We start from the raw sequence: 19,371 nt of genomic DNA on the forward strand, positions 1-19,371 counted from the left end.
GTAGGGTGGGGGGCAGGGAGAGGAGAACCATGGTTGAGAAAAAGGGAAGGGAGCAGGAAGCCACCTGAGACATTCTATAATGATCAATAAACCAATTCTGTGGAATCAGCTGACCTTGCCTGGTGTCTCAGGGCTGGGTATGTCTGCACCCACATTACTTCCCCATCCCCCATCACTGGCACTCCTTCTCTGCTGCTTCTCCCACACCTCTCCCGCAGGCCTCCACCCTCACTATTCCCAGCATCCTTTGCTCCCATCAGATTTACAACTTGCTTTCAGCTCACGTTGACAAATACAATGCTATGCAAAAGTCTTAGATGCACAGAGCTAGGGTGCGCAAGACCTTTTAAACACAGGCCAAAAGCCTCTTATTTAACTAAATCTATTAGATTATTACATCTTGATATTGTAAATCACTCGTCAAATGTCTCAAGTGGTCAAAACTCAATAACAGTAGTAAAGGAAATTATTCTACTGCATACCCTCCATTAACCAGACAACAAAATATTTGCAACTATTTTATAATAGACATTTGTTTTAAAAAGAAAAAAAGCACATGGGTGAAGTGTTAGTTGTAAATTGATTTCAGTGATACTTTCACATGTAGATTTCTTTCTAGAACAATTTGTTAACACCCTTAGCAGTGATGTTGCTGTTATTTAGGAACTAACTGGCTACCCTGAGCTAATAGTATTGTTGGGAAGTATCAAAGAAAAAGTGAGAAATAGACCAAGTTTACATCTTTACAGTATTTGCCATGGTTTACAAAGCTAATCAGATATGAATAAAAATTATGCATTTTTCTTTGAGGAACGTGCTCCAAAGGGCAGGTTTGGACCTTGATTTCATAAGTACCATTTTGCTTGAACATGCATCAATAGATGCAAATAGAGACAGTTATAATCTTTGCAAAAATTCAGCTCTGGGTGTAAGTATCAGGAAGCATTAAACAAAGGTACGTAGCCATTGAACTAGAATGCAAATCAAATCATCTCAGTGGAAATGGGAGAACAATCTTGAAGGGCTGAATATACCATCTCTGTTTCTATGCACCTCTATGCAGGCGTTGCAACTTCTGCTGTTACCATCTCTTACAGTAAGGGGAATTCTGAAAATAATTATCTCTACGGATAAATTTATTTGCATATTTCCTGATCTTTAAAAAAAAACTCTTATTATAGTACAGATTGCTCTGCGCACACAACAAAAAAGTGAAAAAGTGCAAATTAGCGAAGTCTGAGCGGAATCACAGGTGCCAGTCTTGGTCATTAAGTTTTTGCCTTTACGCTGATACAAATCCCACATGACCCCTCCAACAAGAGAGTTGGGTATGTGAAATCAAAAGGGGAAGGTACGAGATAGACCTAATGTGTCATCTGATGAAGACCAACACCTGAATTTATGTCTTGTTTTACTAGTTTCATCATTTCCTCCCACACACTAGAAGGAATATTGAAGGCCACACAAAAATATTGAACTCTAATTTGGCAAAATTCTGACAAAAAAAATCATACAAGTGTAGTCACACTATTCCCGCCCCACCCCACCTCCAAGCCAGATCCATTAACCTCGAGGATGTACGATAAATTGCTCAACAGTTCTACTTGCATAAATGAAGCCATCAAGGAATCGATAACCTGCACAGTAAACAGTGGTGTGCAAATTATAGCATTGAAATCTGTATCTTTTAATCCCCCCCAAAAATGACACAAGTTACACAAAACTTTGAATCAGAAAATGTCTTCTGAAACCACAGTGTAAACTAATATTTGTGATAGTATGTAAAAGATCAAAGATAATCAGCAACGGTACATTTTCAGTGTAAAATTAAAAAGTTATAGAGCAGTGTAATTATTCTAGTTACAATTTTGTTTAAAAATGTCACCACGTGCAAGTAGTTAATACATCCAAAGTGCTAATTTTATGTGAAATGCTCAGAAACACTCCCTTTCAGTTATTCATCTATTGTTCTAATCTTCTACATATAAAGCAAAAATGAAGAAGAACCTCTTGACTAAACTTGTTTGGTCTCAGGATTGTGGGAAAGATCATGAATGTCATTCCCACTTTCAGCAGAGAACAGATAGGAAATAACTAAAATTTTATCCGTACTTATAGGACAAGATATTACATTCAATTTAGATCCACTGAATATCATGCAAGACACTAAGTGACCCATTTCGCACAGCCTGAACAGACAGGCTATCAGTCTCATTAAGAAGGATATATAAATTATTGCAATGTTAATTGTTTCATGAATACAATCATTTACTTTCAACACCAACAATGTTTGCAAATATAGCTAACACAGGAATATTCAATCCAAAATGGGATTTTTAAAATTTGGCTAATTTCACCAAAAAAATTCTGAGAGATAGTCAGATAAGGGCAAAATTCTTCTCCATTTTGAAGAATAGTCTGTGCAGATTTCTGCACCGTCAATGCGTAATTAACTATGTAGAAGTGAAGTGGAGAAAGTACACACAGATTCAGTCACATTTCAGGGGGATGCAACAGAGGTGTTCGTTCTCCAATTTCTGTGCTTCTCCTCTTCCATTTCTGGTACGGACAAGGTGGGAACGTTGATCTATTTCTTGCCAAAATAAACTGTAGTGCTACACCATTAACAAACAAGAACACCCATACAGATGTCAAAATGTAATCTGGAAGAGAAAGCATAAAAATAATACAATCCATTTAACAAAAATCAAGGAGCTTTAGCCACAAAACTGAACCAAACAAATAATACATCTTTTTAACAATAACAATATTACACTCTGCATCTACTGAGTACAGAATGAAGCAAACTGCCCATTTTTACTGAAGGTAGAGTACAGATTACCAATATTCTCAGAATTTTAGACTGCTAGGGATTACTGCCAACATTCCCTTATTTAATCTATGAGTATACTTTGACAAATAGCAAAGAGCTTCTCTTACTGAATGATTTAATTTGCTGCTCTCTGTTAATGGGCTAACAAATACACTAAAAGAACTACATGCTCTCCACCTCTGAAAAGACTGCAATGAACTAATACACCTACCTGTACGCTGAAAAGGAGCATTGCTATAGACCTTTGCAAAATCTGGATGTATTGCTCTTTTGATAACATTTAGAATTATGTAAGTTAAACTGCTGTAGACATAAACGCCAACTGCAATAATCACAGCATATGAGCCAACCAAAGCACAACTGATGATGTTCAGCTATTAAAAGAAAATTCATTAATTAGAAAATATTTAACACATTATACAAATTGCAAAGTTCAAAGTACAGAGCAAATATATTACCGAAGTATCTCCACCATATTGTACCCCGAGATTCATTCTTTTGCAAGCACAATAATTAATGAAAAGCTACACACAAAGACTGACAAGCAACCAATGTGCAGCAGATAAACTGTGTAAATGCAAAGCAATAAATAAACTAATAAATAATATTGAGAACATGAGTTGTAGAGTCCTGGAAAGTGAGTCCACAGGTTGTGTTCAGTGGTCAGTTCAGTGTTGTGGTGAGTGGAGTCATCCACACTGGTTCAGGAGCCTGATGGTTGAAGGGGAACAACTCCCCGTAAACCTGGTGGCGAGGGACTCAAGATTCACGCACCTCCTTCCTGATGGTAGCAGCAAGAAGAGAGCTTGGCCTGGATGGTGGGGGTCCATGATGATGGATTCTACTTTCTTGTGCAAGTGCTCTTTGTAAAATTGCCCAATTGTGGGTCTCTATTTTATTTTTAAACTCAATAATTATTTAGGAACATAATTACCATGTACATGAAGATGAGCAGTGCAGAGTGCACCCTGGTTTCAGGCAACCCAAGTTTAGTACAGTTGTATGGCACATGAAGTTAAGTAACTGCTTCACAGAACCAGTTACCTGGGTTCAATCCTGATCTACACTGCTATGTGCAGTGTGAATGTTTCCCCATGACCACAGGGGCTTCCTTCTAGTCCCAAAGACATGTGGGTCTGTAAGTTAATTGGGCACTGCAAATTGCTCCTGGTGTACAAATGAGTAGGAGAATTAAATAGGATTAAAATAATGGGATTAAAGTCACAGATGGGCCTGTTTCTGTGCTGTACAGTTCTAAGTAAGCACGAGTTGCTTAGTGATTGCATGCACCAGCTGCACTAACTCAAACCAATCAGTACAAGTACCTTAACGACAAAAGCAAAAGTACTTGAATGCAAATAGATCTCTGATAGAACACTTTGTGATTGTATCTTACTGAGCATGATGCCAAGTTAATCTCTTTTACCTACACATGAATCCTTCCATTCTGAAGTTCAAAGTAAAATCTTTGAACTTTTGAACTCTGATGCTGAGGTACATCCTAGGATGTACAGTAACACATCATTACTGATGTAACTGTACATGTCATTTCTACCCTGGGAAAACATTCTAGCTGGCCACCCTATCAATGCTTCACAATTTTACAAACTATCAGTGTTTGTAAACTTTTACAAACTTCTAATCACTTAATAACAGAGTTTGATTATGTTCAAGCTGCCTACTTTACAGAGCATTTATTTTTCATTCCCAAGGCAGATAACCTGTCCATTAAATAGAAATTTTTAAAAGCACGAGTACTTACTGTTTTCGTGAAAGGAAGAAGAACTGTAGGGATGACCAGTGTTATAAAGGCATATATCATCCAGAAGTTCAGGTCGTTATGGAATAAATTCACATTTGCTGTATAAGATAAAGAAACATTAAGGTAGACATTAGCAATACTTGGTGCACAAATATTTCAGACCATGCTGTTCTGTCAACCGATAAACATTATTGTCCTCTAGGAAAGAAATATCCCATCCTTACTTGCTCTGTTACATGACTTAACATGTAAAGCAATATCGTTGACTTGTACATTCCCCCTAAAATGGGCATGTAAGCTGTTTAATTCACAATGAACAATTCCCCTTAGTCATTGTGAACCCACAAATAAGTAATTTAATATCCTACTTAAATGAGAAAAGGATCTTTTTGGCCACAGCCAGACAAGAAAATTTGGAAGGTTTAGAGAGCCACTGATTCTCACAACCAGCTGGACAATATCTCTTCCCATCCTGTCACTTGTAAAACTGCCAGTCCCTTATTTCAGTTCTTCTGTCTCCATTGCACCTGCTTTTCATCCCAGAACTAATGGGATGCCCTAATTCTTCAAAGGGGGTTTTCCTTCCTCTACTTTCAATGCCGCCCTCACCCTCTTCTCTTCCATTTTGCGCCCATCTGCCCTCACAGCACCCATCCTCCTGTCATGCCACAAGGGACAGAGTTCCTCTTGTCCTCACCTACCACCCGACTAGCCTCCATGACCAGCACATAATTCTCCATAACTTCCGTCATCTCCAATGGGATCCCACCACCAAGTGCATCCTTCCCTTCTCCCCACTCTCCACAGGAATTGCTCCCTACGCAACTCATCTATCTATTTGTCCTTTCCCCACTGATCTCCCTCCTGGCATTTATCCTTGCAAGCAGAACACGTGCCACACTTGCTCCTACACCTCCTCCCTCACTACCATTCAGAGCCCCAAACTGTCCTTCCAGATGAGGCGACACTTCACCTGTGAATTTGTTGGGGTCATCTACTGTATCTGGTGCTCCTGGTGTGGCCTCCCGTATATCAGTGAGACCCAACAGACTGGGGCACTGCTTTGCTAAGCACCTATGTTCTATACACTAGATAAGCAGGATCTACCTGTAGCCACCCTCAATTCCACTTCCCATTCTGACATGTCAGTGAATGGCATCCTCTACTGCCACGATAAGGTCACACTCAGGTTGGAGAGGCAACACCTTATATTCCATCTGAGTAGCCTACACCCTGATGGCATGACCCCACTCCCCTTCACTACTCCCCTCTCACCCCTCATCTCCTTACTTCCCATCATCTTCCTGTGCTCCTCCCCCCTTCCCTTTCTTCCATAGTCTTCTCTAGTTCCCCATCAGATTCCCCCTTCTGCAGCCCTTCAGTTATTTCACCAATCAACTTCTCAACCCTTTACTTCACTCCTCCCCCTCTTCTCGTTTCACCTACCACCTAGTACTTCTTTCTCCTCTCCCCCCACCTACTTGCTCTGCCTTGTCATCTTTTCTCTCCAGTCCTGATGCAGGGTCTCGGCCTGAATCGTTGACCGTTCTCGTTTCCATAGAGACTGCCTGGCCTGCTGAGTTTCTCCAGCATTTTGTGTATATTGTTGGATTTCCATCACTGGTAGATTTCCTTGTGTACAGTATCAATCTGCTGGATTTACTTGCTTGAAAGCAACGTAAGGCTAATATAATTCACTAGAAGCCCATTTTTCTTCTAAACCTATAAAGGTTCTGCAGGCTGACAATGATATTCCGTTCATTAAAATGTTAATTTAATGAACTCCTCTAGAAATGGAAGATTCTAAAGAATCAAAATAACTGAGATTTTACTGTTTATTTTTCCTTCCTCAGAGGCAGCACAGATTCAATAGGCTGAATGGCCTCTTCACATCATAAAATAAAAATACACGTTTTGCAAATCAAGATATAGCAAATCTGACAAGCGACCAGGACTTTTGCAAACAACTCCATCTCTGGATCATAAATTCCCATAAACAAACGCTTGCTCAGCAACTGAACCCCAGCTAAATTGACAAGAAAGGCATAAGACAAGGAAACTTACACATGAGGCAATTGTAAAATACTATCCTTTCAGTGTTTTGTCCTTCTAAAGTGAAAACATTATCAGAACATAGATGTGAGTGGATACAATTAATTCAACCAATCTAATTGTAGTCAGTTATACACAACTCATCCATACCAACCAAGTTGTCTACCTGAGCTAATCCCAATTGCCTGCATTTGGCTCATATCCTGCTAAAGCATTCCTATTCCTGTCTAAATACCCTTTTAAGATGTAATAATGCCCACTTCTATCACTTCCTATGGAAAATCATTCTGTATTACCCACCACCTTATGTGTGAAAAAGTGGCCCTCAGGTACCACTTAAATCATTCTGGTCTTATCCGAAACCTGTGCTATCTAGTTTTTGACTCCGGTACCATGGGAGAGACACTGACCATTCACCTTATCCAAACCACTCATGACTTCTAACCTCTATAAGGTCACCCCTCATCCTCATGGAAAACAGTCCTAGCCTATTCAGCCTTTATAACTCAAATCCACAAATCCCAGTAACATGCTCATGAATATTTTTCTGTACTTTTTTTTTCAGTCTAGTACCATCCCTCCTGTATCTGGACAACCAGAAATATGCACAAGTTACATTGATTATATTCCTTTGACTTACCAAGTGGAGTGAAGAAAATGATTGCTGCCACCAGAAATCCCAACACAAATCCCACAAATGTCACACAGATGACAGGAAGACCGAATCTCCACCTCACTAGAGTCATCAACAAGCCACCAAACAATCCCATGCCAACCAAAACAGCAAACCGCTCTGCAAAAGAATACAGTGGGAGTGAAGGATGTCTGAAGCTTTCATGCAAAACATTAGAAGAGCATTTGGGGAAATATTTTACAGCGTTACTGCATTATCAACCAATATCAAATGGCATATTTTATAGAAACTCAACTGCAAAATCTCTTTCAAGATGGTATAAATTGGAGGTCACTTAATTTCTGATTAGAACGTCAATTATTAGATATGCAAAAGAGCTCTGAGCCTAGGCAGCCAAAAGTTCATATAAACTTAGCTGAATGATGCAAGGGGTGATTGATAAGTTTGTGGCCTATGGGAGAAGGAGACGAGTTTTACAGCTCTCGTTACATGCACAAGCAGTTCAACTCTTTGAGTGATTATGCAGAAAGTTTGAAGTTAATAACTCATCTCCTTCTATCTTAGGCCACAAACTTATCAATCACCCTGATGAGATTAACTTCAAACTTTCTGCATAATCACTCAAAGAGTTGAACTGCATGTGCATGTAATGAGAGCTGTATAACTCATCTCTTTCTACAAACCCCATTTCCAGAAAAGTTGGGATATTTTCCAAAATGCAATAAAAACAAAAATCTGTGATATGTTAATTCACGTGAACCTTTATTTTACTGACAAATGTACAAAGAAATGATTTTCAATAGTTTTACTGACCAACTTAATTGTATTTTGTAAATATATTTTTCTACATGATGGAATATAAATCTGATTAAGTGTGTAAATGTAGGAGGGGGCTATGTTGAAAAATGAATGTGCCAGCTTTTCTAAAATTGACTCCTTCTACCTTAGGCCACAAACTTATCAATCGCCCTCTCGTAGATTATTATACACATGCACATCAGCCACTTCTGTTGCAGCTTGCACAGATGTTGAGTTCCAAATTGTCAGTAGTACCACCAAACTGAATCCCTTGTAAACTTTGGGAAAGTGAAGGCCCTTATGATATCTGCCTTTTGGCTGCCTGTAAGAAGTTTGTACGTACTCCCCATGGTTTCCTCAGGTTGCTCTGGTTTCCCCTACAGTCCGAAGGTGTACCTGTTTGTCTGTCTGTCTGTCAAGTCTGGGGATTGTTGGGCTGCGCAGCTCAAAGGACTGGAAGGCCCTATTCTGTGCTGTATGTCAATAAATAAAAATAAATAAATGAATAAAGGTGTGAAAAGGTGTGTATAATTAAAATAATGGTATTAACATTGTGTACTTCATCAATGATGATGTTAGCTTCCAGGCTGAAGGTGGAAGATGAATGGATGTGGACAATCTGCAGTACAGTTATGGAAACAAAGATTTTGTCATGAAAGACAGTCAGTGAAGAGGTGAACTGAAGCCCATTTTTTGCTAAGCATTCTCTGGAAAGCGTACTACCTCCCCAGAAGGAATGGCACAGCTTTATATTCCATCATGTAGAAAAATAATCCTGTAAGGAAATATCCATTCACAGAACAAGTGAATCCATTCACAGTAATCTTAATATTAACATTACTGCCTACAGATCCAGTTCATGGGTATTGTTGATATATTTTGAGTATAGAGCACCCACTTGGTAAATCAGGTAAAAAAAAGATACAATTTCTCGAAATACAATGCTACTTAAATCTTACTGGTGAAACCCAGTGCAAATACAGGAGCTCTGGATGGAGATAGGAAAGAAAAAAGATGTAACTCTGAAGTAGCACAACTGATTATCAAAGTTTTCGCTAGACGATCTTAGTCTAAAAAGTGACGTATATGGCTTCTTAGTCAACACTTACTGATAAAGTCAAGTGAAGAGAATCGGGTTACCACAACAAAGCTTATAAATGCAAAGATCAGGAATCCAAAGAAAAGGAATTCTGCAAAAAAATAAATTGAAAATAGAAGTTTTCTCAGTTCCGATATTCATCCTCAGCCACAGAAGGCAATTCTAATCTTGTGATCTGAAATCAATTGCAACATATACTCAGCGATCAGACCAATATGTCAGATAGGGATTTTAAGTGAAAATAAGTTTTTTTACTCTGTGCCTAATAGAAGCATGTGCATCAGTGGCACCTGTCCACTTTAGTATATCCGTCTTTGAAATATCTGATCAAATATAGATCCTATCCCTATAATACTGACTGGGGACATTGAATTCAAAGTAAGCATCTTTATCGTGATTTTCCATAATGTGAAGCTATGTTATCAGTGCAAACATCAAGAAACAAGAACTGAAAAAAATGAATAAATGTGTTGATTTATTTACAGTACATCCCCCTTCTCCCACATAAATTCCTTGAGAGTTTCATTCGGTATCTCAATTTTATGAATGGTGATTTATTAATTCAACAAGGGTGAATTTCTGTAACTGAAATGGCCATAATTTAGGGGTCATCTATATGCAAGTCTCATTTAATATTCTTTTCAGTGCTTAAGGACAAAAGGAAAATATCTCAAAACGTACCACAATTAACTATCAATAGCATCTCCGTAAAGATAAAAGAACAAGGAGGCTACAGAAATAAGTTTACTTGTACATTACAAAACAAAGACCCATTACAAATATTTTAAGACTTTACCCGCTTCAAAGATTCTATGCCCAGTTAAGCAGAGCAACAGACCATAGATTCCAATTATGGTGCACAGAACCTGTATGTAAATGAATGTTTCATCTGCAAAACAAGAAAATGAATTTAGTTTTGGAAAGTACATTTAAGCTTTCTCGATGTGAGGAGTAAACAGAATCGTTCCTTACAACATTGAGCCAAATGGCTGTTTCTAAGTCTTTAGCTATCAGTCCCTGATTTCCCTGTAATCTTCGCGCGCACACACACACACACACACACAGCAACAACCCCAACACCAGCAGGAATTCACACCAGCCAATTAATCTACAAGTACATCCTTGAGATCTGCGTCTAACCCAAGCAGCTGGCGGAGTAAACCAGAGCACTTGGCGGAGTACATGAGCAGAAAGAGAACATGCAAACTCCACACATACAACAAATCACTGGACTGTGAGGAAGCAGCTAGCTGCACCACTCTGACACCTTCATGAATAAACAAGGATGCTAATTTAACTTATAACTGGGAAAAAAAACTTAATGAGGAATTAATTTGTGTTTGAGTTGTGAACACCCTTCCCCATTAAATTAAAATCTGTTACAAGTCAGCTAGATTTCCCTTGTCAATTAGAATCGCTTTGCTTGGAACATGTGATTTCACTTCATAAGCAAATAAGGAATGAAAATGTGTTGCCTTCCACTTTTAAATCTATTGTCAGAATGCACAGGATTTGTCCCAAATGAAATTACGTATTTTCCCCCAGTTAAAAAACGGAGGAAAAATGGAAGAGAGATTATCAATCTGCTTAAAAAAACACACACAGTAAGAGTGACAAGCAATGTGAAGCAACGAGGATGCCCTCCAAATTACCTTCAACATTATTAACGTGGCGGAGGGGGGCATGGGTGGGAGGAGAATACATTGCTTGTGTTTAACACACTCTTTTATTCCTTTTTTGAGCTAGGCAGATGTAAAAGAAGATCCCAATTTGTCCCCAATTTCCATTTTTTAAACTTAGTGGGGTCAGCCACACAGTAGAAATATTTTAAAATCCGGAAGTTTAAAATTACTTAATGTTGAATGCTTAAGAGATTATTCTTTGCTTACCTGGATTCTTACATTTGTACCCCTTGAAGGACATGTTACAGGTGTATGTGGACACAGGGGCATAAGATGCAGAGGTCTTTAAAAGAGGATCTCTCACAATAACATTATATATCACCCCAATGCCAACATATGAATTTCCATAGAGTCTGGTCTGCTGAGTTGAGCTTATTGTAGTTACCTATGATAGAAAGAGAATGTACACTTAGTCTAAATGTATGCCAGTTTACAAGACTAAAGTATGTTCTTAATGTACCTTATATTATGGGCTCACAGAAATGGTCATTCAACCTTTTGGTTCAGTTGCAATTCCAGGATCTGGGAACAGAAGCTGGTGCCACATGAAAGCAGCAGCACCTGCCTGCATGGGGAATATCCCCAGGCAGCAAAATAAATTCAAAGCAGCTCCTGATCAGAAGAGCAGGAAGGTAAAAGTAACAGTCCCCTGGAATCCAAGAAATCTCACTAGCTCTGCAGTAATCAATTTCCATCTCAATGGCTTGGACAGACCCTGTTGCAAAAGGTATCCATACTAGCAAATCTGTGCTTTCTGGATCATTTTAGACAGAAAGCAAAATCTCTATTATTACAAACTGCATACAAGAGAGATTCATTCTGACTCTGACAGACAGAAACATACTGGTGGATGTAAAACTGCAACGGTTCTTATCGCATGAACTAATTTCGTGCATCGTTTGGAGAGATGCAACAGAAGGAAAATATTCCCTTGAACTTGCACTATTATTGTGTACTGATTTTAAGAAAAACAAAAATATTCTGCGTGTTGCGTTTATGAATTTTTTAAATATCCAACATCTAGAAATGGCATGAATGATTCATCTTTGAGAGGGAATAGCATGCCTTTGTCGATGTAAGATGTTTGTATTCTGTCACATTAGAAACTTGTTTGACAGGAAATATGTCAAAAATAGAAATGCCTTTTTTTCCCCTCACCCTGGATAAAATTTAAAGGAACTTTCAATACCCTTTTTTAAAATTATGCAAACCAAGCAGATTTGGGCAAACTGAATTTGAACATACAACAATCCCAAACAAGCAGAGACAAGATTCAAAAGATTAAGGTACATGAGACTTATGGTGAATTAGTAAACTGGATCTAAAATTGACTTGGTCAGAGAACGTAGAGTCTAGTGGTAGAGGAGTATTTTTTTGACTGGAGATATTCCACAAGGGTAGCTATGGAACCCCTGTTTGTAACATGCATTAATGATCTGGATAAAAATGTAGGTGGTTTGATTTACAAGTTTGCAGATGATTGCAAAAATGAAAGAGTTGTAGATAGTGAGGCAATTTTTATAGATCCGTTACAACTCTGGTTGGAAAAGTGCATATGCAATTAATCCACACGAGTGTAAGGCGATGCATTTTGAGGGGTCAAATGCAAGAGGGTAGTAAATGGCAGGTTTCTTTGGAGAACTGAGATTGTCGCATTATAGGAAGGCATAGCGAAGTCTTGAAGATAATGAGGACAAGGTTTCTGGATAGGAGCATATTAACAATAGGTCCTCCCCAGGTTATAATCCGAATAATTTACAAGTTGGCAATACAGCAGTCTGACAATATCTAAATAAAAATATGGGTCAACTAAAGGGAAAGTGTAGTTAAACAAGGGCATTTACCTAAACCTTTCAAAGTTCCCACGCTGAGATGTTAAAGGGTTGAGAAATGATTTTCGAAGTCTTGGAAATAACTGCAGACTTCTGATTGTTCTGCTCTGAATAATCTGCTTATGTATTTTTACATTAACAACTATGTTATGTTTTGTGGATTGAGTTCTGCTTGTCACATACTTCCTAATATATGGTTTTGCAAGAATTAAAATTGTGCTCTTTGTCTTGTAAGATAGTTCCATAAATTGTTATACAAAGGTTAGATATATTTTGTTTACAAAAATGCGGAATTATATTTAGGAAAATGAGGAATTATCTCATTGTGCACATTGTCTCAGTTATCTGAATTTGACGGCATTTTTAAGGTGATCAAGTGGTCCTTGCCTTGATATACCACTGTTGCTGGGCATGTGATTATGGGGGGTATCTAAAAATTGTTTCCTGCGTACGTGACAAAAGATGGTGAAAAAACCACTGTGTCTCTGTGCTTAGGGGGGGGGAGAGACCTCCAGTACGGGCTCCTGTGTGTGCCTTAGGAGAGCTCTCTCTCTAGTAGCAAGTTACTAAATAAAAAGCCGTTGCTTTATCCTCCGTTGTACTGTGTGTTCTTGCATCGGGTAATGGGTAATAGTTAGAAATAAGGTTTAACAATTTGGCGAGACAGCCAGGAGTCTAAGATGAGGCATTTTTGTAAGACAGTATCAGCGATCGGCTCAGTGGCAATGACCTGAGATGGATGGGCCCATGAGGTAAGATTTACTTTGGTCTCTCTCATTAGCTGTCCACCTTGATGACCCTTTCATCTACAGGTAATCCTCTGAGGGACTCCTGAAGAACCATTAAGATTACCTGAGTACTAAGGTAAGAACGGTGAGTTTGGGGATTCACCCTGGTATAAGAATAGGGGCTTGAGGTTTTGCCCTGGTGTAAGAAGAGTTAGAGTATTCACTCTGGTATAAATACGTTTTGAAGTAAGCTTATGATAATTTGCCTGTCGTGGAAACCCTGCCTTAGACTGGTTGTTAAGAGGGGAAATCCCCCACGCGAAGGTCAGGACCCTGAAGTGGGTGCAGAGAGACATGGCACAAGATTAACAGATTAAGGAAAAATGGGTCAGACCCTTGTCAGTACCGGATAACCCCTTGTTCAAAATTTGTAAGGAGAATCCTAGGAACCAGATTGATTTTCGTAAATTATCTGCCTCATTAAATAAGAGACTGGGAAGTGGAATTTGGCCATTAGGAGGGACCTGGAATGTGGAAAAATGCATTAAAGCAGAAGAGACGTTTGGAAACGAAATTCAGGGGAAAAATAGAAAATTTTAATGTCAACATGGAGAAAAACAGCCAAGGAATTAACCAATAAGTCTAGACAAAGTAGTTGGGAACATAATGCACGTAGAAGAGGGATTAGTGTATGTGACAGGGAAGGCAAACCCAAGTCATCGGAAGTGCTGAAGTATCAGTGTGGGGACCAAGATAGAGGTCAGAAAAGGAGGGAGGACAAGGAACTGGATGGGGACATGAGGGTGCTACTTACCAGGGTATAATGGAGGTACCTCCAGACATGTCTGGAATACACATGTTGTTCCAAAATGAGACTGAAGATACAGATGAAACTGAGGAGGACTGGCTAGTGCACCCCACGACCTCAGTTTACCCCCCACTCCCTCAACAGGCATTCCAACCACCACCTCCTTACTCATCTCAGGGACCTACAGAACAGGAACAGGAGCAGAGACAGGGGCCAGAGCAGTTTTGTGAATCTATACCAGCCAGAACTAGAAGCCAAACTAAGCAGTAGTCAAAGGACAAGCCCTCCCGGCTGTCGGTATCTACAACCCCTGCGCGAAAGCGAAACTGCTTGGTAGAAGACAGCCCCTTAATTGACCCAGATAAGAAGTACGATGATGATGACCCCTTGGATCTGCAACCCCAGATGCAAACACTCCACATTTGCTCTCGACCCAAATTGTCCACAATCCCCATGGAAACGCCGATGAACGCAGTCTGTCTGTTTATACCCCGTGGAAACCTCATGAAATGTGCACGATTATGAGCAGGTCAGGTAACCGTAAGACGAATCCTGACGATTTTATAGACTATATAAATAAGCACCACTCAAATGTATCAGGCTACTTCCCAAGTTCTTTCCGGTCTATGCTGCAAGGCCCTCATTCAGGATGAACGGACTAAATGGTATGCGAGACTAGACAATCAAAATAATTGGCAGGCATTTTCGGCAGCGAATCAAGACCCATGGGAACAGGTGGACAAAATTAAACGAGCCCTTAAGACGACCCTGCAGCAGCCTGTTGACATGACCAAAGACTTAGAATGTAGACCCAAGGAAAGGGAAGATGGTGCTGACTTTTGGGACCATTTCTGCTCCACCTATGCAACCTATGCTGGGGGTACCACCTACAATGCTGGCAATGCCTCACCTCAGTTTAATGCTATTCTCTTGCAATGTATCCCTGAGAATATTGCTACTGCCATAAGGGCCAACAATATGAACTGGTCAGATAACTCCCCACCCCAGATGAAGCGAGCGCTCATATTCTATTGGAACCTGATTAAAGAATCCAGGCCCTCGAAGGTAAAGTGTGAGATGGCCCCTCAGCCTCCCCGCCGGAAACCTGACAATACGGAATACCAGGTGGAACCCCAGTATCGTGTCCCTAGATGGGTGGAGCAATCAGGCCATGGGTGCACAGTCCACCCTAATGGACCCAGAGCACCACTGTATGGGCTGCCTTATGCTCCAAGTCCTCAGCCCCGTGGTGGTCGAAGACCTCCGCTCCCCCATCCTTCCGACCCGGCCCCGTTCAGTGTCCGGTTGACAGGAAGCTTTCACTGTGTTGCCACAAACCATTGAGAAAAGGATTGCCCCTACCACTTAAACAACCCACCAGGAAGGCCCGAACATCCAGGCAGGCAACATCCTTTTACCACAGGTAACCATTTGCGGCCTGACTAGATGAGCCACTGATGCCCGCCCACCTGTTTCCCACGCTTACCTACAATCCAGAAGATAAGCCCGTACTTAATTTGTTAGTAGAGTATCCCTTTCATGGTGGATACTGGGGCAACTACCTCAACTCTCAAATTATCATGTATAACTCAGCAATTTTGGAATATCAGATGATCTGGTAACTCTCAGCAGCCTGACGGGACAACAGCGTCCTGTTGTCCATTGACAGCGCCTTTACAGGTGCAATTTGGAGACCAGTGCACTGAAATCCAGTCTGCACAAATGACAAATCTTGGAGTAAATTTAGCAGGAAGAGATCTATTATGCTCCCTTGGCCTCAGTGCCTTGACAGTGGCATTACTGTTACCGGCCCGGCAACTGGCAGAATACTTTGGACTCGCCACCCTCCCTAATAGTGGTCCACAGACCTTCAGCCCGGTGATTTTGACCCACCCCTTAAGGTGTCCAATCCACGTGACACTGGGATGTGACCCCTCAGGGGTCTCAAAGGAATTGGAAACCCGATATGATCCCTTTGTGGACAGCATGGTCAGAGTCACGGTTCTTGGGGAGGTGCAGGGCAAGGACAGCATTCCTAATCCAAGTGCCTGCTGAAATTTAGAGTCAGTCAGGCCTTGCATCCCCCCCCATGTTACCTTGTCAGTGGTGGCTGGTCACAAGCCAAAGGAACTAGGCTTCCTAGCCCATCGACTGTGGCAAACCCACTCATCTTAGGAGTACCCCAAACGCTAACAGATGGCACCTTTACCTATTACCCTACCCCGTTTTCATTACAGGGACTACTCCACCACTATCAGCCACACCGTTCTCCGTCAGATGAACCAACCCCTGACTTATGGGCTGCATCAAAGGACGAGGTGGGATTGACTTCAGTGGCCCCGGTGCATGTCAGGCTAAAACGGGGAGCACAATTACCCTCCATTCCACAATACCCCTTTTGGAAGGAAGCGTTGCTAGTATAACTTCTCTAACAGACGGCTTTTGCAAACAGGGAATTTTGGTCCCCTACCTGTCGCCTTGTAATACTCCCATTTTGTCCATCCCTAAACCCGGAAGAACGGACTGGCGCCTGGTACAAGACTTGCGTAAAATTAAGTAAATAGTTGAACCCTTGCATCCTATTGTCCCTAACCCTGCTACCATTCTTAGTAATATCTCAATGGATGTCTGTGCATTCACTATTATTGATCTGCAACACATGCTCTTTGCTATTCCATTGACCCCCGACTCGCAGTATCTATTTGTGGTACACTTTCCAAGGTCCGCAATATACCTGGATGCTTCTCCCTCAGGGATTTGTCCATTCACCGACAATTTTCTCCCAGATACTGCATAACCAATTAAGAGACTTGCAGCTTCCTGGCAGCTCGATGGTAATTCAATATGCAGACAACCTTTTGCTGGCCAGCCCCTCCGAGTCTGCCAATGAGCAGGATACCAATAGACTCCTTAATGCCCTCCATTCCTGGGGACATGTGGTCCCTTCTCACAAGATGAAGTGTGGCCAACGCCAAGTAAAATTCTTGGGCACCCTACTTAGTGCGACTGAGAGAGAGCTTTTTGAATACATTCAGCTTGATTTTATTGAACTACCGCAAGTACACTGTTATAACTATTGTTTAGTGATTGTAGATATGTTTAGCAGATGGATTGAAGCTTTCCGACCACCAATAATGAAGCTTCCAAAGTGGTAAGGTTGTTACTTACACAGATTATACCAAGATTCGGGGTACCCAGACAGATAATTCGGACAATGGTCCTCATTTGTGGGAAAAGCAAATAAAGAGCTATGGGAGGTGCTGCACATTGAACAGCGATTTCACTGAGCCTATCACCTGAAAGCTGCGGGAGTAGTGGAACGGGTTAACTGCGCCCGGAAAATTAAACTAAGTTAATGTCCAAAACTGGACTGAACTGGCTGAAGGTCCTTCCATTAGCTTTGTATCATATAAGGATTACTCCCCATTCCAATACTGGAGTATCAGCTGCTGAAATTATTTATGGACGTCCCGGAAGGACTCCATGGGATGCTATCATTTGGCCTCCCACCCAAGTTGACCTTAACCTTATGGGGGATGAATTGGCAAGGTATTTCAGGCAGTTAACATCCTCTCTAAAGTTTCTTCATTCTCAGGTGCAGGAGGCGTTTAAGCCACAGGAAATACTGGAGGCAGAGTGGCCAGATTTGAAAATTGAAGATTCGGTACTGATAAGGGATTGGGAGCGTCCCAAGCTTGGACCCCGGTGGAAAGGACCTTTTCAGATACTTCTCCAAACGCCCACAGCAGTAAAAGTACAAGGGCACAACCATGGATTTACCTGAGCGATTGTAATCCAAATAGAACATACAGGGTAAATGGTAGGGCATTGAGGAATGCAGAGGAACAGAGAGATCTAGGAATAACAGTGCATAGTTCCCTGAAGGTGGAGTCTCATGTAGATAGGGTGGTGAAGAGGGCCTTTGGAACGCTGGCCTTTATAAATCAAAGCACTGAGTACAGAAGTTGGAATGTAATGTTAAAATTGTACAAGGCATTGGTAAAGCCAAATTTAGAATATTGTGTGCAGTTCTGGTCACCGAATTATAGGAAAGATATCAATAAATTAGAGAGAGTGCAGAGACGATTTACTAGGATGTTACCTGGGTTTCAGCACTTAAGTTACAGAGAAAGGTTGAACAAGTTAGGACTCTATTCATTGGAGCGTAGAAGGTTGAGGGGGGATTTGATCGAGGTATTTAAAATTTTGAGAGGGATTGATAGAGTTGACGTGAATAGGCTGTTTCCATTGAGAGTAGGGGAGATTCAAATGAGAGGACATGATTTGAGAGTTTGGGGGCAGAAGTTTAAGGGAAACACGAGGGGGTATTTCTTTACTCAGAGAGTGATAGCTGTGTGGAATGAGCTTCCTGTAGAAGTAGTAGAGGCCAGTTCAGTTGTGTCATTTAAGGTAAAATTGGATAGGTATATGGACAGGAAAGGAGTGGAGGGTTATGGGCTGAGTGCGGGTAGGTGGGACTAGGTGAGATTAAGAGTTCGGCACAGACTAGGAGGGCCAAGATGGCCTGCTTCCGTGCTGTGATTGTTATATGGTTATATGTTATATGTTAAGCGATGGTCGCAGGACGAAAAGTGATTGTTGTCGGACTTGGTCTCTTTATGTTTGTACTAACAGATACTTTGAAAGTAATCTCTTTTATGAAATGCATATGTGATTATATGGTATTAGAACTGTATGTTACCCCTTAGCTCAATCTGTGGAGGCATTATTCGTGGCTGACCCATCTGAAAGGAATTGGGAGAAGTTAGTGGAAGAGGATAGGTCAGGCAGAGAGTGTAAAGGTGATCAGGGAAAGTTTGAACGGTACCTTCGGGTGGAGCTCTGAGAATTGGCGATCCAAGTGCTGGGGAACTAGTCCTGGCTAAAGGAACGAAGGAAAAAAAATGACGATTGGGAAAAGGGATGTTGGGTCACTAACTCTAGCTGTAGGGGCACCCAAAGCTACCCTTTCTGTTTCCGAGGATTAGGATGGGGGTGTGTAATTGTCAAAGTCCCTAAGAACATCCCCTGAATTGAAAAGCAGTGTCTGAATCATGATTGTAGAATAAAAAGAGGGAAGTTTTCATGTACCTGGACTTGAGAAAGGTGTGTTTCCCTACCCAAAGGGAGTCAGTACGTATGT

The 19,371-nt window shown here is 40.9% G+C and overlaps 1 protein-coding gene across 2 annotated transcripts in view; it reads right to left on the minus strand.

The window, feature by feature from the left end:
- Positions 1-19,371, minus strand: part of LOC132397358 (transmembrane 7 superfamily member 3-like) — a 57,773-nt gene continuing 38,402 nt past the window's right edge. For both annotated transcript variants that reach the window (XM_059976026.1, XM_059976028.1), the window contains 7 exons: positions 11,068-11,245; positions 9,975-10,067; positions 9,189-9,269; positions 7,288-7,440; positions 4,596-4,693; positions 3,045-3,207; positions 1-2,663 (listed from right to left, as the gene is read on the minus strand). In XM_059976026.1, coding sequence (XP_059832009.1) covers positions 2,494-2,663; positions 3,045-3,207; positions 4,596-4,693; positions 7,288-7,440; positions 9,189-9,269; positions 9,975-10,067; positions 11,068-11,245 — 936 coding nt within the window. In that variant the 3' untranslated portion in view covers positions 1-2,493. The remainder of the gene's footprint in view (positions 2,664-3,044; positions 3,208-4,595; positions 4,694-7,287; positions 7,441-9,188; positions 9,270-9,974; positions 10,068-11,067; positions 11,246-19,371) is intronic.

Source organism: Hypanus sabinus, chromosome 7, assembly GCF_030144855.1.
Source record: "Hypanus sabinus isolate sHypSab1 chromosome 7, sHypSab1.hap1, whole genome shotgun sequence".
Classification (NCBI taxonomy): domain Eukaryota; kingdom Metazoa; phylum Chordata; class Chondrichthyes; order Myliobatiformes; family Dasyatidae; genus Hypanus; species Hypanus sabinus.